This window comes from Thalassophryne amazonica, chromosome 22 (genome assembly GCF_902500255.1).
Source record: "Thalassophryne amazonica chromosome 22, fThaAma1.1, whole genome shotgun sequence".
Taxonomy (NCBI): Eukaryota; Metazoa; Chordata; class Actinopteri; order Batrachoidiformes; family Batrachoididae; genus Thalassophryne; species Thalassophryne amazonica.
Window position 1 is genome coordinate 10,164,001 of NC_047124.1, and position 21,793 is coordinate 10,185,793.

At 40.0% G+C, this 21,793-nt stretch overlaps 1 protein-coding gene across 1 annotated transcript in view; it reads right to left on the bottom strand.

Annotated features, from left to right (window-relative positions):
• The window catches only part of apaf1 (apoptotic peptidase activating factor 1), a 53,824-nt gene that overhangs the window by 13,763 nt on the left and 18,268 nt on the right, over positions 1-21,793 (bottom strand). The window contains 5 exon segments of the mRNA XM_034163305.1: positions 7,123-7,269; positions 9,699-9,824; positions 11,278-11,403; positions 11,497-11,628; positions 13,612-13,737. Coding sequence (XP_034019196.1) covers positions 7,123-7,269; positions 9,699-9,824; positions 11,278-11,403; positions 11,497-11,628; positions 13,612-13,737 — 657 coding nt within the window.

Genomic DNA, 21,793 nt, shown 5'->3' on the forward strand with positions numbered 1-21,793 from the left:
CTTTGCTAAAATAATCCATCCACCATGCAGGTGTGGCATATCAAGATGCAGAGTAACCAGCATGTGAGACAAGCACAGATTTGAGCAAATTTCTGTATTGTAACAACAACAGCTAACTGTTGGTATAAATAGTGGCACAGTCAACATTTTCAAATCCAGTAATTCATCCACCCCCCCCACCCCCCCAAAAAAAACGTACATCTCTGAAGAAAACAACTAAATCTTCATACGTAACTGAGAAACTCTTTCAAATAAAATTCGTCAGGTGGAAGCGTCAATATTTTTGGGGGTGAGAATTGTCCAGAGCCTGTTTTGTATGAAGCATGAAGGCTCGGTGTGAATTACTATGGGCTGCTGGGAAAATCGGTCCAGGTGTTTGAAGGCGTGCACAGTCCAGAAGCTCCTTTTTGCACCTGCTGCCATCCTCTGGGTCATGGCGCCATGACAGATTGTCTCATCAGCTTTAGGAGCGTGTGTGTGACACAGGTGCAACATTTACTGGCCGAAGGGCCGACAAGAGCAGGAAGTAACACCTTCCCTGACATGACACATCTCGCTCACCAGCATGCACGTGTACGATTTTTAGAAGCAAAGCGGCAGTGACACAGTGTCGCCGTGACAAGACGCATGAAAAATGTTTCATTAAATGCGTGCACAAGTACACAGCAGGGGAATAGACGGCCGCTGTTTTTAAATTACACACACTCCCACCATTCGCCCATGCACGGAGATGGAGGGAGTGGAAAAGACAGCAAGATAAGAAACAGCAGTGACAGATGAGTAGAACTCCAGCAGGATAAACAACATGTTAATAACAAAAAGCAGCAACAATGACAATGTCGCACTGTTTAGCAGCAGCAACACACCGAGTCACTCTGCACGAAGCCTCGGATCCTCAGAGTTGGATCAAACAGGACCTGATATCTCTCTGCAAACTCCTGATTATTCTTAACACCAGTTCTTTCTCATAATAGAGATCAGAGTTCAGGGTGACGTGATTCATGACCGTGTCCCAATTTGCCAACCCAATAAATAGCATCACCACATACTCCAGCATACAACATTTTTTTAAAGGAGGTTTCTTTTGCGCAACCGATATACAAATAATGAATGTTTGAGTTTAATGGGATGAATATTTCATGAGGTGTGAAAGCTAGAACATACTATTCAATGAGATGAAGCCGAGTTGAATGGCATGTTCCAGCTTTCACCAAATCTAATCGTCTCGCTTGTGTCATTGTCCCACACAGGTGCGTGCGCGCGCTCACACAAGCGGGTCGGCACTTGTGTGCATGGACTACAAAAAAAAAAAAAAGAAAAAAAAAAAAAAGAAGAAATTAGTCCAGCTTTTCATTCCAACTTCCTGCTAACAGCCTCCAGACAGCGCAGAGGCTTTGTTTTGTGTGCGCACACGTGTGTGTGCGCATGCATTTGTGCAGGTGCGTTGGAGTGTGTGCGCGCAGAGTGCAATGGTACCAAACATATGGAACCAAATTTGCACTCTAAATGGAACCAAACTGCACTCTAAATGCAATGCAACGCAAATGGGATGAATAATCCATGTCATGTGACATACAGAGTGCCAATCAAATGACAAGGATCCATTCAGCAGTTATATAAAAGCAAATATATAGCTCCAAAAGCAGAAATCAAATCAAACAGAATTCAGAGCATCACATAAAAAACAAGCAAGTAGCAGTATGTCTTTAGGAATAAATTATTAATGTTCAAAGGCATAATAATTACAGCAGTTGTATTAAAAAGCTACGTACATGCCAGTGCAGGTACAGACTCTGCACTGATTGTAGCCTTTAGATATGGAACTCAATGTAACATTTAATTATTAATTCCCATTAGCGCTTACAGTAGTGTTCAGAATAATAGTAGTGCTATGTGACTAAAAAGATTAATCCAGGTTTTAAGTATATTTCTTATTGTTACATGGGAAACAAGGTACCAGTAGATTCAGTAGATTCTCACAAATCCAACAAGACCAAGCATTCATGATATGCACACTCTTAAGGCTATGAAATTGGGCTATTAGTTAAAAAAAAAAAAAAAAAAAAAAAAATTGAAAAGGGGGTGTTCACAATAATAGTAGCATCTGCTGTTGACACTACAAACTCAAAACTATTATGTTCAAACTGCTTTTTTAGCAATCCTGTGAATCACTAAACTAGTATTTAGTTGTATAACAACAGTTTTTCATGATTTCTTCACATCTGCGAGGCATTAATTTTGTTGGTTTAGAACCAAGATTTTGCTGGTTTACTTGTGTGCTTTGGGTCATTGTCTTGTTGAAACACCCATTTCAAGGGCATGTCCTCTTCAGCATAAGGCAACATGACCTCTTCAAGTATTTTGACATATCCAAACTGATCCATGATACCTGGTATGCGATATATAGGCCCAACACCATAGTAGGAGAAACATGCCCATATCATGATGCTTGCACCACCATACTTCACTGTCTTCACTGTGAACTGTGGCTTGAATTCAGAGTTTGGGAATCGTCTCACAAACTGTCTGCGGCCCTTGGACCCCAAAAAGAACAATTTTACTCTTATCAGTCCATAAAATATTCCTCCATTTCTCTTTAGGCCAGTTGATGTGTTCTCTCTTCTGCACATGTCTTTTATTTAACAGAGGGACTTTGCAGGGGATTCTTGCACATAAATTAGCTTCACACAGGCATCTTCTAACTGTCACAGCACTTACAGGTAACTCCAGACTGTCTTTGATCATCCTGGAGCTGATCAATGGGTGAGCCTTTGCCATTCTGGTTATTCTTCTTTCCATTTTGATGGTTGTTGTCCATTTTCTTCCACACGTCTCTGTTTTTTTTGTCCATTTTAAAGCATTGGAGATCATTGTAGATAAACAGCCTATAATTTTTTGCACATGCGTATAGGTTTTCCCCTCTCCAATCAACTTTTTAATCAAATTACGCTGTTCTTCTGAACAATGTCTTGAACGTCCCATTTTCCTCAGGCTTTCAAAGAGAAAAGCATGTTCAACAGGTGTTGGCTTCATCCTTAAATAGGGGACACCTGATTCACACCTGTTTGTTAAACAAAATTGACGAACTCACTGACTGAATGCCACACTACTATTATTGTGAACACCCCCTTTTCTACTTTTTTTTTTTTACTAATAGCCCAATTTCACAGCCTTAAGAGTGTGCATATCATGAATGCTTGGTCTTGTTGGATTTGTGAGAATCTACTGGTACCTTATTTCCCATGTAACAATAAGAAATATACTCAAAACCTGGATTAATCTTTTTAGTCACATAGCACTACTATTATTCTGAACACTACTGTAAGTATTTTTTTTCTTGTTTATTAATCAAAGTGCAGCCATTCCAATTCATTCACTTATGTTTTATTATGTTAGTGTTATGCTGTTATGATTGGGGGGTGTAGAACATTATCTAATGCAGCAATTCAAATTGACCCAAAGGGACGGTGAAGGAGACTGGATGATCTACATACACACACATCAAACTGTTCAGCAGCTTTTTATATTACCTCATGTATCCACTCAAGTATGACTTTTTAAAAATGCATATAAATTTACATATATATTGAAAATACATTTTTAACCACTAATTTAAATTTGTTTTTTAAAAAGAAAACCATTTTTAAAATGTTAATACAACTCAATGATGTCTTTGTTCAGAGCTGGGATTCAAGCCAAACATTGGCTCACAGACGTAGAGGGATTCATATCAAACGCACATCTTACACAATCCCTCTGATCCTTTATAATGAAATCTCTGCCTTACACCATCTGAGGAAAGCAGCAAAGCAAATACCCACAGGAAGCCATTCAGATGATTACTAAGCCCCTTTTCCCCAGAACGACAGAAATAAACATTTTATGGATCTTTAACAGTTGTTAAAAAAAAATTAAAAGGTTTATTTTTTGTCAACACTGTTATTCTTGTTGTCATGTCACACACTTTAAAATGTGAGACAGCAGAGATAAATATTAGCAATGAGAAATTTTACAGTCAGGATTTTTTATTTCATCAAATATGGCCATCGGGTATTACGAAGGCTTTGCATCCGTCCATCCGTCTGTCTGTGCTCAGCATAAGTCCAGTCCTATTACTGCCAAATTTACAGGGAACATTCTTGGGACACAGACCTTGTATAAGTTCAAAGATGGCCAACCTTGACCTATGTTAAGAAACATTCGTTATAAAATGTTTGTTTTTGAGTGACAGGGTAACAGCCAATCACAGTAGAGCTGCGCCGTCAGTGGCAGGTCTGTCTAAAATCGCTTCATTTATGTGTTTATACAACATGTTTCTCATATATTATGAAAAGCTCGCGAGAAATAAATACTTCTAAAACTGAAAACGCTGTTTTTGCAATGTAATAACACCTCTAAAGTGATTTACAAGACATTTCGCAGATGTTAGCATGATGATGTCAAGCTGGTTTGGCTAGCTGCAAAATTGTGTTTTGTTTGTGTGTTAATATAACCTCTGTCAATTATTATGTAAAAGCTAGCGAGAAATAAACACTTCTAAAACTAAAATGCTGTTTATGGAAACTGACAACACCTGTGGAGCAAAATCGTGGATGTTAGCGTGCATGCTAACTTTTGCCAACTCAAAGCTAACTTTCTATGGCGTTAAATTTGTCTCAATACCTGCAAATGCACAGAGGGTGATCTATAAATATTCCTTGATTTTCACAACTTCCGCTTTTGTCGAAAGCTCATGCAAACGCACGACCTCCTGCAGATGCCGTTAAACGTAAATATTGTTTTTGATTGATTGATTGAGTGAGCGATAGAGGGGCTTTATTGAACATGTACAAATTCTACAAAAAACAATAAGATCTTAATAATTAAACAATTGCAAATTATAAAGAACACAATGCTCATATGGCTGAAGGTATTTTAGCATTTCATTATATTTTTAATTGCCGGGCAGGGGTGGTGGCAAAGTGGTTAGTGCGCTTGGTTTCAGTGCAGAAGGTTCCGGGTTCAAATCCCACCCCTGCCACATTTCTCCATGTAATGTGGAGTTGCATCAGGAAGGGCATCCAGGGGAAAACCTGCGCCAATTCAATATGCAGATCCACCTTGGATTTGCTGTGGCGACCCCAAGTGCAAACAAGGGAGCAGCCGAAGGAACTTACTATTATATTTTTAATTGCTGAACATATTTTGGCAATAATCAAACAGCGAGCATGCTCCATAATCTATCATAAGAAGTATAGATGACCTTACGATAATTATTACGGTCACAGAATGAGAGAGAAAGAGCAGTTCTAGGTGGAGCGGGTTAGACTCACCGCTACCACTGAAGGGTTTTTGCCAACTACACATATACAGTACACGAGGAGAGATCAAGAAGATTTGGCATAAGAAGCTGACAAGAAGAAGGCTGTTCAATCAGGACAACATTCCAAATCCACATGTCCAAAGCACTTATGGATGCAATCCAAAAGAGGGCAGATTCAATTTAATCCAAAACCAACTCTACACTGGACTATCATCATGTATCTTTGTCCATGTGAAGCAGCTCAGTGGTTCCTATTTTTGCACAGCAGGGCTGAGCGCCAACTGAAGCCTCTACCGCTGAAGCTCAACCTTCATCGTGTGCCACTGACGGCGCTGCATATCACATTAAGGAGGCCACAAGTGCCAAATTCAACAACACAGGGAAGGTTGAAAGGGGACTGTTTTAGAAAAATAACATTTTATATAACTGACTTTTTGCACCTTATTAACGTCCCCTCGCCGATAAGCTGAGTGAACTGCATTTCTAATCAACAGTGCAATGATGACGTTTTAGAAATCCATCCATAAAAGCCTTTTAAGAGCAGCAACTGAGTCGACCTACACGCGCAGGAAAAAGCAAAGCCGTGCACGTGTATATTCGAGAACACCCCCCCCCCCCCAACACACACACACGCGAGCAGTATCACAGGCAGCCTGAAATATAAAGCCTCATCAATCAGAGCTCCTATCTCTTGGGGATTACATCATAGTGAACTAAACAGCCAATGAGCGCCCAGCTAAGACTCACAACTCCGTGACTCTCATCTCTTCTTAAAGTACTGGCAGTAAAAAATACACACACACACACACACACACACACACACACACACACACACACACACAGTATCCTAGCACATCAAGATTTATATCACGCACTGTAAATCTCTGTCACTCCTTTTGTTCTGAGCAGCTTTCTCTCATTTCTAAACAACTCTACATCCAACACTTGTGTTTTAAAACAAAAGGAGACACAGAATGAAGCTTGATCAGAGTTTTTATGTGTAGAAACACTCGTGATTATGGGCAGAAAGAAGCACCGGAGCATTGTGTGGCGAAATATCAGCGTGTATTCCATTTAAGGTAATGTGCAGTATGTAAAAAGTACATTTGTCAAAACTATCAAGTAAAAAAAATGATTTTGTAACTGTCCAAAAACAAAAAGATGCATTTTTACAGGTTTTTGTGGATGGAAAGATGTTTTTGAAGCACAGACGTTCACCATCCTCCATTTGAAATCATTGCAAAATCTTGATTGGCGCTGAAAACTTGGACCTCATTTCTCCTGCAAAAGTTATCAGCATGTTACCAATATAGATTGGTACATTAAAATTACCGGTGACGATTAGTGATTGGATGATGTGATGTGATATCCACTATTTCCACTTCCTGGGGAAATAATGAACGTAATTTAACAATTCAGACTGATCCAATAAGAATCCAAGGAGGAGTAGCGATGGACAGATGACAGAGAAGATGATGATCTTCAATCATTGATAAGCAGAGTCTCCCACATACCTTCTGACAAACCTAACTATTTTTGGGAAGACGTATGTAGAATGACATGAGCAGATATTACACACTTGATCAATCTGGGTAAATTGTGCTGTTTAACTTCTCTTTATATTTATTCCTCGGGCATCTAAGCCTCATCTCGTTGCACTTTACAATAATGGGTATAGCAATGACAATATTTTATTCCATTAGTACCCAATCAATCGCACCAATAATACCTAGTATAAATCGCTGTATTCTCCACAGTCAAAAATCTGGCAAACACTTTCTGCATTAGTGACAATGAAATTTATTCATTCGTTTTCATACCTTAATATAACCTCCGGTTGAAACCAGGAGAGTGTTGTCTGGTGAAAAGTGCAGGTCAGTCACCCAACCTCCATGAAGGGAGTCCATGCCATCCTTACCCTCCCGGGAACAAATCTTCAGCAAAGAGCCATCCTTGATGCTCCAGATCTGTGAAAGACAGTTTTTGTAAAAAAAAAAAAAAAAAAAAAAAGATCATAGGTTTATTCTAATGCAATTACATTTTTTCCATGAATCTGACTGGTTAATCGCGTGAGATTTCAGACTTTATAATCTCGGGGTAAAGGTGGAAAAATATTTGACCGTTTCATGTTTGGATGTATTACTCTGCGCCCTGACCGGTGTTCACGCAATATAGTCGGGACGCGGAACTGTTGATTTATGCGACGAGACGCACAATTAAACAGAACACCAGCAGCCCACGCTGCTAGCAGTGTTAGCTGAGAGCGAGCGAAAATCGCATACTGTCACCGCCCCAGAAATGGGTGAATTTAAGCTACCATTCTAAAGTACTGATGTGGATTCTGATACAGAATTACCGTTTCACATTTGATGGATTTTCACATTTGATGATTACTGCGCGCCCTGAGCGCCGTTGGAATGACGCTGCCTCGGCTCGATGGTAAGCCTCACTGACCGAATTACCTACAGAAAAATAAACCATGCAAACAATGGAAATGAATTAGAATGGGACTAAACCCCTTTTGTCTGATGATTTGCGGACGTTCATGATGTTATACGGTCGCAAATAGCTCTGTTTGCGACCGTATAACCAGCATGAACGTCCGCAAATCAGACACAACAGGATTATTCTCTAATTGAAACCTGTGCCCACATTTCCTAATGCCACCAGTATTGGTGTTGATGTAGATATTTGGTTGTGTTCTGCTGCCAGACATAATTCGGTAGAGAAACGGTACAACCACACAGAGAATGACAACAAAATCAAACAAAAAAACAAAAAGCATCTCGTATGAACAAACTGATATGTTCACAAACGGTAAGATGTCTCTTTTGCAGCGGTTATGCTACTGTGCACATGCCAGGTATATCTGACAATGACACATCACACCTACAGCTATATTTAACACTTGGCATGTTTCATACCCAATGACTCACGTTTGTTCCCATAGAAACAGGGGTGAGATTTCAATGTGGTTTATGTAATTGGATCTGATGGATGTACTGTATGCTGGAACAGTTCAGCGAGGAGGCCACCAGAGGGCATTAACTCCTAGTTGACTGATGGGTGGCTGTCATTTCTCGCTGCGGGCTGCGAAGTCGCAGAGTGATTTCCATGCATAGTTGTGTTCAGAGGCTACTTTCTACAGTCCGTCTCTCGCGTGTTCTTACTTTGCGTGTAAGTTTCCAAAACCTTCGGGAAGCAATTTGGCAGCCTGAGTTGTTCCTTTCACCTCCCACTGTCGGACATCTCCTCCTCTTCCTGTTTGTTTCATCATCATGTCTCTCACCACCTCCACCAGCTGACGCACCCCTCCCGAGAATGAGACCTTCCTCCCTCCTTTCATCTCCTCTCCTCTGTGCATGGCTCAATCATGATGCATTAGTAAGCACTTTATCCGAACGTCTGATGAGATGAGCTAAAGGGGAGATCACCGCCATAAACGCTGACGAGGGCAACAGGCCTCTCAGCTAGCAGAACAGAAACCCTCCAGCACCTAAATTTACAAACTAACCAGCATCACCTGATGTTAACTCCTCTTCAGAAACTAATATATTCATGGTCAACAGTCAAACGCACGATGCTGATGTAACTCATAAATAACTGTTTGCTCCACTTCGGGAAATGCACTAATTATAGACAACTTTCATCACCGCCACAGAATTGTAATTTAAAGAACTATAGTGTTTCCAAATCCACACCTGATTAGCATATTAATATGTTATGTGTATCAATATAATATATTCACTCTGAATATGCTGAGTCCCATCAGGCATTTCCAAATTCTGTCTGATGGAATATACTGCATTATGCAAATTAGCAATATGATTAGGATGTTTCATATTTGTGTCACCACACAAATACACATATTCTGGATGTATAAATCTGTATCACTGGGAATTCTTTAGTGATGACTATGAAAGTGGTGAAAACTTCGTTCTCATTAATATTCAAAACATATGCACCAATCAAACGAGGAATGTAATCAGCTCACTTATTCCACAAGGAGAATCTATGCTGTTGGTGTCAAGTGTCTTATATTATTATTTTCACAATAATGTGTCTACACACAAACGAAGCATGATTACATAATCTACTATTATAAGCAACAGGTTTTTCATTATATCCCACAGCGGCCTGTACTCAAGGCTCTTGAAATGGAGCAATATCTCCATCTGGTGGATATTTATCATTAATGCAGGTTCAATAGAATTTTGCCAAGTGTCTCATAGGCCACATACATAGTTTGGGGCATAATAAAAATGCTCAATTTCCTTTATTTTACTGTTTCCCCACACAGTCTCCTAAAGATCTACCCTCATATATTCACCTGTATTACAAACAAATCATAATGTAGAAAAAATAAAAGGATTTTAAAGCTACTTTCAACACACACCCTAATCTCTCCGTTGTCGTCTCCTGTTGCAAGGCGTCGGCCATCCCAAGAGAACTGGCAGCTGCGGACGCAATCCTGATGACCACTCAGTGTGTGGACACACTGCCAGGACTCACAATGCCAAAGCTGACAGCCCAGATCAGCGGTGCAATTAGCAACACATGCAAAAGAACAACAAAAAAAACCACGTCAACATAAAACCTGGATATACATACATGATGCATATATTTTTATTCTGACTCACAATGATGCAAACCACTGAATAACCTTTAATTATTTAAGAGTTTCACATTTGAAAGAGGAATTTAAAATGTTTGCACATTTATAAAAATAAGAGAAATGTTTCAGAGAATAATAATGAGTTTTTAAATCTCTCCTTTCCAAATCTGTCCTTGCTCACTGACAGGTTGTTCAACGATAAACAAACACAAATACACAGCTAATGTCGTTACTGCACTTCACTGCTAATGAGAGCTCTCACTCTATGCCGCTATCTATTGCCAACTTATTTCTATTCTTCTTTCTTCTCATATTTCTCTCATCCAGTGCTCTCTTCATATTCTTCGACTCCTGCGTCTGGTTTCGCTTGATCCTCTCTTCCTTCCTTACCTTGGTCGCATCCTGTGCTGCAGTAAAAATAACAAAGCTCATAATTAGACACTTCATTTGTCAGCAGGCAAGCTGCACACAAAGTCCCATTCATCTGAAGGTCAGGAGAAAAGGGAAGGAAGGAAAAGGGGGACAAAAGAGAAACGGAAGAAAGCCTCCATGACACCCCACCCCAACCGCCACCGCCTGACCCATGGATGATCTTTGGGGTTTGACCTCCACACTGATGGCAACTGGGTATTTGTGTTTTGTCTGGAGAGTGATGCCGATGACTGGTGGCTAACCAGCCACAGAACAAACTTGTACCTCGGTTATCTTTGCCAAATCCACAAAACACACATTCTCACCAACATTCACTGACAGAGGCCAGTTTGGCTGCAGACCCAATGGTTATTCTCTCCAGCAATTATCGATCAAATCTAAATTCCCGTGTGAAACTGTGTGGCAGCACTCAATCATCTGTTTGAACAAATGGCCCGTGAGACCGGCTTTTCACCGTTTCTAATGATGGATACTCAAGAACCCCAATTGTTGTCTGTGGATGAATATTGGATGGAGTATAAACCTAGCAATGAGCCTACAGTTATTTTTCACAGTCCAAGAATATGAATAAAGACAAAGAGCACCAAGATCAACCAACATAAAGGTCTAGCATGCGCCGCTCACAAAAGGTTGAAAATAATGCGTTTGCAAAAACTGAACCCAGACAGCAAAGTAGTCTGTAAAACTGGTGGTAGGTCAACAGGCACAAGCACTGAAAACAGATAAATGACCGCTAGACGTGGGTGTACGAGGACAGTCTGACCTGCAGCTAACTGGCCAGACCTGATGCCATCTGCTGCACATTAATCTCTGCGTTCTCTCGCCTTCTTCAGGAATTGTTTGAGGAAATACACTGATGTGTAATAGGTCAGTTACTGGCAGTACAAACAGATATGCCTCATCCTGTGAGGGTGAGTAAGTGTGGAACCTTAGCAGTCTTGTCAGCAGAGGTGGTGGCAAAGTAGCTTCCTGCTGGCGAAACACGTCCGGCCAGAATGGCTCCCCGGTGAGCTTCCAGATCCTGCAGCTTCGCCCCGCTTTCTATGTCCCACACCTTGTAGCAAAAAGGAGAAAGAGATCAGACATTAGTTTGTGTTTGGCTTCAACAGCTGTTAAAGATACTGCATCAAGTATTCACAGGCTTCACCTTGACGGTGCCGTCAAAGGACCAGGACAGCAGTCTGGAGTCAGCAGGTGAGTTGGACAGTAGAGAGAAACATCTGACCTGCTCCTTATGACCCTGTAGTAAAATGCATTCACCTGACTGCCACCTCCACACCTACAGGGGGCAGCAAAAATGTAAAACCATTGCTTTTAATTAATATTTGCAATGTGCACATGTCTAATTTCTTCATTTGGTGATGCAATAATGATTTTTTTAAAAACATAAAAAAATGCATTAACAGAGAAATATTTGCAAATAAAGGCAGGACATAAATTTGACTCTTTTGATCTTATCAAAAACAATTCTCTTAGGCACCAAAGATAGTCCAAGGAAGCATTCAACCCTTTTGGAACCCCCTCCCCCCATCCTGTCACGTAAAGTTGTCCAATTCTACTTTACTATTTACAGGCCTCGTAATCTGAGTGCAAAATAAAGCACAGGGCAAAAAAAGGGGTTATGTTTCATTACTTACTTAGTTATGACATGAAATAAACTAATCAGAATGACATCCCCTTTAAAGGTATACTTGAAAATCGACTGAAGTGAGACATTTTCTGGCAAATCAATAAAGTTAAAGCACACAAACAAAGTGCAGCCACCAAAGCTCCCTGAGGTGAAACAGTGAAGTTTTGTATTTTTTTTTGTTTCATTTAATTATTGTTTTCAATTCTCTTTCACTATGTATATGAGCAGAGTGTTTGTGTCTCATGAGCCCATCCACGTAAGGTGTATCTGAATCTGTACTCTACCTTAGATAGGGATTGGATTCCAGAACCAGTTTGAAATTTTTCAATCCATCTAAATACTCAGACATGTCAATGCAGACTTTTTTAGTTTTACAGTACTGCATCATGATATCAGACATCATATCAATCGCTAACAGCGATGAAAATAGCTAAATTGACACTGAAAACGTGTAGGCCTACACCCCCTCCCACCCACAGAAAAAGTGATCACAAATTAACACGGGAATTGACAAAAAAAAAAAAAAAAAAAAAAAAACCTGGGTCGAACTCCTCTCTTACTTTACTCTGTGGTGTAAATCACTTTCTCACATGCTCCCAGACTTGACTTGACTTAGCGGTGGGTGTGACAGTGCCAATTTTGCCAGTTGGAAAACGGCAACAGTACTTTGCTTGCCACTTTGTGAGCGGTTTACAATTTTTGAACCAAACCAACTCGTTGTGAAGTCATCATTCCTAATGATAAAACACAGTGTGACACGCTTTTGGTGAGGATTACACCTTTCCCTCTTGGTGACTTCCTCTCGGTGTAGTAATGAATCTGTGGAGTGTGGATAATGATCCAGCACATCCATCCTGTGTTTCGTGAGAGCACGAAAGCGGATAAGCGAGTTCAACTAGTTTAACAAGAGGGGTCAGCGCGGACAAAATCATCCAGATATTACCATCAATCACGTCCTTGTGTGCACTGGTGTTTTTTCCCCCCTGCCTCGGGGGGGTTTAAGGTTAGAATTAATCATCAGTTCACATCAACATCATTACAGCTCTTTATATTCACTACGCATCTGCATTAACATCTCAATACACACTTGAATTTCCCTGCGTGCACATGTCAAACATACGAACGGAGAACGATTTTAGAATAGTGATGTCTTCCGAAGCTGCTGTGTGAATGTGAAACGAGATGCTGATCTGTCACTCGGTGAAGGATGTATTGCAGCAGACAGGTCTGAGACAGGAGAAGGGTGGAGATAAAAGAAGACAGAGAGAGAGAGCGCAACAGAGCATAAATTGCGCAGTTTGACGGAGCGTGACGGCCGTGAAACACACACTGTACACGAAGAGCGCCGCACATCATTCCTGCACTGGTAAGGAGTCATCGGCGCAGAGAGACAGAGAGACGATAAATATGTTGGCAGATTGCAACAGGTAGGCGAAGATGAAAAAGCAGCAACATAAAACGGTTTGTGGATGAGCGCTTCTGCAGAGCAAGCCATTTTACTCAAGGTGAGGAATGGGCGCGGTGGTGATGTGGAGAATAATCAATAGCACAGAAGAAAAAGGTGAAGACGGTTGGGGATGTGGGTGAAAGAACATGCTGTGGATTAGGAATGAGAGAAGGAGTTCAGCCCACCCTTATGGTGGCATCCTCAGATGACGTGATGAGCAGCTGGCCGTTGTGGCTGAACTGGCAGTGCAGCACAGTTTTCACGTGTCCCAGCAAAGTGGCCAGGAGCGTCCCAGCAGGCAACTCCAACACCTGGGAGAAAGAAGCAGAAATTAACACCGCCGATTAATCAGCAAAAAACTTTAAAAAGACAGATGCCTCGAGGGACAGGAGTACAGCGAGTCCTACAAAGAACTTATGCAAAGTTGACAGACTACGTCTAGGAAAATCAGTGCAAGCCTGAAATGATGAGTGTTTGCCAGGATATACTTGGCAAACGAAAGAAAAGAAAAAGAGAGGTGACATGTCACTGCTGGCCTGATGGCGATAAGCACTTCAAAAAGAAATTGCAGGGAAGAAAAGTTTGACCTCCGAGTGCAAACTGTTCAGTCTGGTCAAGAACTTGAGCGCCTGTCAGCAGTCCGACAGGCCTGTGCAGGACCGTCGGAGATTATTACTTAAAAAGAAAAAAAAAAAAAAAAATGGTTTCACATATTCTCACTTGAACTTGTGGCTTTTGCAGAAATTCTTGTTATAATAAGCCCTTGAGATGGAGAAATGTCAGAGAAGGTTCAGTGCCAGTTTTGAAAGAGAGACTTTATGAACTTCCTCAAAAAGGTCACAGACTGCTCACAGGGAAAAAGCCTGCAAACTCACAAACGTCCTTGATGGGATTCTGGGGAGGTCCTCATCAACATGAGAATGTTTTGCATAGTTTTCCTACTCTGGAACTCCTCAGTAATAAGAGTTTTGTGGACAGACTGGATTATACAAACACACACACACACACACACACTGTACTTGTATCTAAGAAGCTAAAGACTAAAGATCTATAATCAAATTCAATCCCCCCCAACCCCACCCATCTAATTCGATATTCCATCACACCTAAAATTAAACGTAAACAGATGAATGTCCAACAGCCATGTTGGAGATTATGCAAGCACATGGACCCAAACCACACACATTTTTTGGAATTATACAAATATACAACCCTTTTGGGAGGACGTTTACTCAGCTCTCTGTGACATATTGGAATATGTAATTCCTCAATCTTATCTTGTTTTATACCTTGGGTATTTGGAAGGAACTGTGCATGCAGGAGAGAAATAACTGGTCGAGATTCTCCTGGCAGCTGGAAGGAAGGCCATTACCAAAAACTTGCTTAAGACTGATGCTCTGAGTTACAAATCATAGAGGACATACTTGTGATGGAGCACCTTACATATAAGTTGAAAAGAAAAATGTTAAAAAAAAAAAAAAAAATCTGGAAAATGAGTGACATATAAACAAAGACAATCAATAAGGTGGCCCGACACACACACACTATTTTTATTTATTTGTATTTTGATTTTGTTGTCTTTTTTCCTTTGTACACCTCCGTTTTGGGAAGGCTTTTTTGTGCATAACTGAAAAACTAAGGAAAAAATAAAATAAATTTAACATTCATGTTGTAAATTGCATCAACTCTGACTAAATGTATATTTCAGTATAAACAGAATCTGCCTAAAACATCACTCGATTATATCTCATGGCAAATTGATCGACAGGCTCAATCAAGATCAGCAGTTATGTTTGAGTTAAATTAATGTATATCAAAAATTCTGCAGAAAAACTGAATTTATTGGGTTAGATACATCACTCCAGTGTGTAGAAATAAGCTAAATATATATATAAATGATTATGTTAACAGCTTAATAAACAAACCCACAAAAAAAAAAAAAAAAAAAACTATTGTTGAACACAAACTAAATATACACAACCAAATATTATCTTCAGTGCAGCACAACACCTGCAGTTTTGAAAGTATGAAAGGAAGCCCCACAGCGCCTGGGAATTTTTAAAGGCACTAAATTATTTACATCTCTGAGGAGAGGGCATACATGTCTAAGCAGACGCAGCCTTGGGGCTTGGCGGCCACGTTTGTCGAGCTCCACGGATTCACAACCAAGTTTCAAAGCCTGAGTGCGCTTTGGTGAGCTTTACACGTCCTGCTCAAGGACTGTGGGAACACACAGCAAAGACGTGCCTCAGGGTGTCGACCTTAATATAAACAACACATAAAAATAAGCCATTATAAAAAAAATTAAAAGTGGAAGGAAGGGAATGTTTGATTTAAATACAACTACGGAGGGTTTAAGAGTCAACAAGAAAAATTCTCTGGAGCAGTGCATTTAAAAAAAAAATCAAACCACTGATCTGCCTTTTTTGCTACAAATATTTTTTTAAACAGAAAAGAATGCAAAAAACTATGAGATGTGTATAATAATTAGCGATTCTTGAATGCTCACAAACACACAGTTGTTCCGTTTTCCCGTTGTCTGGCTGTGCACAGCCTCACCGCCAGCATCAGCCCCCTGCAGAGTTCAACAGCTGCAGCATTCTGCAGACCTCCGGATAACCATCAGCCCTGCTGGCCAACACATCTCACACAAACCACAAAGGGACTGTGCATCCTTTCATGAAGTTGGTCATTTTTCACATTTGCAGAGAAAGAAAAAGTAAGATGTGAATGAGTCTGACTGGGAAGTTTAAAACATGATTTTTTTTTTTTTTTTTTTTTTTTTTTTGCAAGCAAACTGTGCATATGTCCAATTGAAAGCTGTGCACATTAATGCTTTCCACTGCAGTCACCAGTCTAACACCCCCACTGCTCCCCCTGGCGCTCACCGGAGGGAATACAGTTAATAAAATTCAATGTCTAATGTGCATCCCGGTAAGCAACAACATGCATTAAAAAAAAAAAAAAAAAAAAAAATCTATACATACTGTAAATAACACTGCACCCCAAAGAAAACAATAAAATACAATGAAACAGCAGCGATTTAAAGGAGCTGAAAAGTAGAGTAACAGATGTTTTTCTTGTAATCACTGTTGCAACAAAGTGACAGTGACAAAAACAACAATTTAAGAGTTCTCATTGGGTGCAGAATGTCACTCCATGGCTTTTAACTGGACCCAAGAGGAGATATTTCTCTAATTTCTTAATGACTGAGTTACAATTAAAACTACAGATCTCACAATACACTGTAGATAACAGGGTGGAATGAAGAATTTTACAACCACTTACTTTAATATTGTGAGATACTGTGATAGCAATTTTCATGGAACATGGTGGAGAGTTGGGGACCGTGTATATTTATTTAAAAAAATTTTTTTTGCACATCTTAAAAAAATAAAATAATTTGCAAACAAGGCATTTCCCCCAAACATTCCAAGATAGAATGATTTCTTACATAATTTTTTTTTTTTCCTCAAAGAAGAATAATTTTCACAACTCTAAAGCATTTTGCGAGTTTAGCAGTATCTGTCAGAAAAATAATAACCGTCCTGACTACAGCCGGAGGAGGAGGGAGACAGGCGTCTTGCTTCGATTGAAGTCTTTATTACTGCAGGAGTGCCACCACTAAAGTTATGTTAGTAAAACCTCAGATAATATACAGCCTGAATCACATGGGGGGGGGGGGGGGGGGGTGTTACCAAGCAACAGTTTCACCAGTCATAACTCTTCCCAACATCTAACCCAAGGTTGGCCAAAACAAATATTCTTCTCAAATGGGTGAGAGGCCTTCTCTTAGCTTTTGCTCTCTGAGAAGGGCCGTCTCTTGACTTCTCACATGAAAACTGTCTTATTAGAATTTAAGAATTAACACAAATATGCAACATTTCCAGTCATGACAATAATGATAATTAATAAAACAAGAATTTTTCCAACAGTATCCTTACTACACAGAACAGTCGTATGCATGAAACATGCAAAAATCAATTTGTGCATGGTCTGCAGACATCAAGCCAACGAGTATCTGTGCTCTTTTTGTTGCACTAATTTTTGTAGCCCTGGTGCCATTAGACAAGAGACGAGGGATCTGACAGTTGTAATTAAATAATTAGCCCTTGTATTAATTAATAAGATTGTAAGGATTTAAATTAATAAGCGCTGCTCCCTGCTCTGGGGGCTGGCCTGGCTTCAGCACAAATGTGATATGGGGCTGTACGTGATGGTAATGCAGTACAGGACATGTGGGGAATGTACTCTGCATCACATAAAATGCACGTGCATGCTCACAAAAACAGTGACTTTCACCTGGACAGAGTCAGACCTTATTCTTTGCCTGCAAACAGCAATTTATCACCAAAACAAAGCGCAGCTGGTCCAGAGGAGGGCGGGGGGGCAGACACAGCAGAAGGAAGGAAGGAGATAAACAAAGCAAACGAGAGCAGGATGTGACAGAGTTTATGAAATATAAAAACAGCAGGGAGAAGCCATGGCAAGAATACACAGCATGGCTCAAAAAAAGAAGAGGGACTTGAAGCGAGGTGGAGACGAGCAAAGGTGACAGCGCTCATGTTGGACCTCATGGAGACATGGACTGAACAAGACCTCCTGCAGGGAACTATGCACACTCTCACCCAGCAAAATGAAGGAATTTTGGTCAAGATAAACGCGATTTTACAAAGCAGCTGCTAAAGCTAGTTGTAAGTCAAATGCAATATTTTGAAAGAAAAAAAAAATCTTTGCCATCGTTTTGTAATACAATGATTGTACGAGGTATGTACTGTACAAGAAGGAAATTTTTCTCATCTATCCATTGCACCCATATGCATTGGACTGATGTACAACCCCTGGCAAAAATTATGGAATCACCGGCCTCGGAGGATGTTCATTCAGTTGTTTAATTTTAAAAAAAAGCAGATCACAGACATGACACAAAACTAAAGTAATTTCAAATGGCAACTTTCTGGCTTTAAGAAACACTATAGGAAATCAAGAAAAAAAGATTGTGGCAGTCAGTAACGGTTACTTTTTTAGACCAAGCAGAGGAAAAAAATATGGACTCACTCAATTCTGAGGAATAAATTATGGAATCACCCTGTAAATTTTCATCTCCAAAACTAACACCTGCATCAAATCACATCTGCTTGTTAGTCTGCATCTAAAAAGGAGTGATCACACCTTGGAGAGCTGTTGCACCAAGTGGACTGACATGAATCATGGCTCCAACATGAGAGATGTCAATTGAAACAAAGGAGAGGATTATCAAACTCTTAAAAGAGGGTAAATCATCACACAATGTTGCAAAAGATGTTGGTTGTTCACAGTCAGCTGTGTCTAAACTCTGGACCAAATACAAACAACATGGGAAGGTTGTTAAAGGCAAACATACTGGAAGACATCACAGCATCAAGACAGAAAACTTAAAGCAATATGTCTCAAAAATCGAAAAATGTACAACAAAACAAATGAGGAACGAATGGGAGGAAACTGGAGTCAACGTCTGTGACCGAACTGTAAGAAACCGCCTAAAGGAAATGGGATTTACATACAGAAAAGCTAAACGAAAGCCATCATTAACACCTAAACAGAAAAAAACAAGGTTACAATGGGCTAAAGAAAAGCAATCGTGGACTGTGGATGACTGGATGAAAGTCATATTCAGTGATGAATCTCGAATCTGCATTGGGCAAGGTGATGATGCTGGAACTTTTGTTTGGTGCCGTTCCAATGAGATTTATAAAGATGACTGCCTGAAGAGAACATGTAAATTTCCACAGTCATTGATGATATGGGGCTGCATGTCAGGTAAAGGCACTGGGGAGATGGCTGTCATTACATCATCAATAAATGCACAAGTTTACGTTGATATTTTGGACACTTTTCTGATGTTTGAGGATGATGAAATCATTTTTCAAGAAGATAATGCAATCTTGCCATAGAGCAAAAACTGTGAAAACACTCCTTGCAAAAAGACACATAGGGTCAATTTCATGACATAGGGTCAATGTCAACGAGCAGATGTGATTTGATGCAGGTGTTAGTTTTGGGGATGGAAATTTACAGGGTGATTCCATAATTTATTCCTCAGAATTGAGTGAGTCCATATTTTTTTCCTCTGCTTGGTCTAAAAAAGTAACCGTTACTGACTGCCACAATCTTTTTTTCTTGATTTCTTATAGTGATTCTTAAAGCCAGAAAGTTGCAATTTGAAATCAATCAATCAATTTTTTTTTTATATAGCGCCAAATCACAACAAACAGTTGCCCCAAGGCGCTTTATATTGTAAGGCAAGGCCATACAATAATTATGTAAAACCCCAACGGTCAAAACGACCCCCTGTGAGCAAGCACTTGGCGACAGTGGGAAGGAAAAACTCCCTTTTAACAGGAAGAAACCTCCAGCAGAACCAGGCTCAGGGAGGGGCAGTCTTCTGCTGGGACTGGTTGGGGCTGAGGGAGAGAACCAGGAAAAAGACATGCTGTGGAGGGGAGCAGAGATCGATCACTAATGATTAAATGCAGAGTGGTGCATACAGAGCAAAAAGAGAAAGAAACAGTGCATCATGGGAACCCCCCAGCAGTCTACGTCTATAGCAGCATAACTAAGGGATGGTTCAGGATCACCTGATCCAGCCCTAACTATAAGCTTTAGCAAAAAGGAAAGTTTTAAGCCTAATCTTAAAAGTAGAGAGGGTGTCTGTCTCCCTGATCTGAATTGGGAGCTGGTTCCACAGGAAAGGAGCCTGAAAGCTGAAGGCTCTGCCTCCCATTCTACTCTTACAAACCCTAGGAACTACAAGTAAGCCTGCAGTCTGAGAGCGAAGCGCTCTATTGGGGTGATATGGTACTATGAGGTCCCTAAGATAAGATGGGACCTGATTATTCAAAAGCTTATAAGTAAGAAGAAGAATTTTAAATTCTATTCTAGAATTAACAGGAAGCCAATGAAGAGAGGCCAATATGGGTGAGATATGCTCTCTCCTTCTAGTCCCCGTTAGTACTCTAGCTGCAGCATTTTGAATTAACTGAAGGCTTTTTAGGGAACTTTTAGGACAACCTGATAATAATGAATTACAATAGTCCAGCCTAGAGGAAATAAATGCATGAATTAGTTTTTCAGCATCACTCTGAGACAAGACCTTTCTAATTTTAGAGATATTGCGTAAATGCAAAAAAGCAGTCCTACATATTTGTTTAATATGCGCTTTGAATGACATATCCTGATCAAAAATGACTCCAAGATTTCTCACAGTATTACTAGAGGTCAGGGTAATGCCATCCAGAGTAAGGATCTGGTTAGACACCATGTTTCTAAGATTTGTGGGGCCAAGTACAATAACTTCAGTTTTATCTGAGTTTAAAAGCAGGAAATTAGAGGTCATCCATGTCTTTATGTCTGTAAGACAATCCTGCAGTTTAGCTAATTGGTGTGTGTCTTCTGGCTTCATGGATAGATAAAGCTGGGTATCATCTGCGTAACAATGAAAATGTAAGCAATAGCATCTAATAATACTGCCTAAGGGAAGCATGTATAAAGTGAATAAAATTGGTCCTAGCACAGAACCTTGTGGAACTCCATAATTAACTTCAGTCTGTGAAGACGATTCCCCATTTACATGAACAAATTGTAATCTATTAGACAAATATGATTCAAACCACCGCAGCGCAGTGCCTTTAATACCTATGGCATGCTCTAATCTCTGTAATAAAATTTTATGGTCAACAGTATCAAAAGCAGCACTGAGGTCTAACAGAACAAGCACAGAGATGAGTCCACTGTCCGAGGCCATAAGAAGATCATTTGCAACCTTCACTAATGCTGTTTCTGTACTATGATGAATTCTAAAACCTGACTGAAACTCTTCAAATAGACCATTCCTCTGCAGATGATCAGTTAGCTGTTTTACAACTACCCTTTCAAGAATTTTTGAGAGAAAAGGAAGGTTGGAGATTGGCCTATAATTAGCTAAGATAGCTGGGTCAAGTGATGGCTTTTTAAGTAATGGTTTAATTACTGCCACCTTAAAAGCCTGTGGTACATAGCCAACTAACAAAGATAGATTGATCATATTTAAGATCAAAGTATTAAATAATGGTAGGGCTTCCTTGAGCAGCCTGGTAGGAATGGGGTCTAATAAACATGTTGATGGTTTGGATGAAGTAACTAATGAAAATAACTCAGACAGGACAATCGGAGAGAAAGAGTCTAACCAAATACCGGCATCACTGAATGCAGCCAAAGATAACGATACGTCTTTGGGATGGTTATGAGTAATTTTTTCTCTAATAGTTAAAATTTTGTTAGCAAAGAAAGTCATGAAGTCATTACTAGTTAAAGTTAATGGAATACTCAGCTCAATAGAGCTCTGACTCT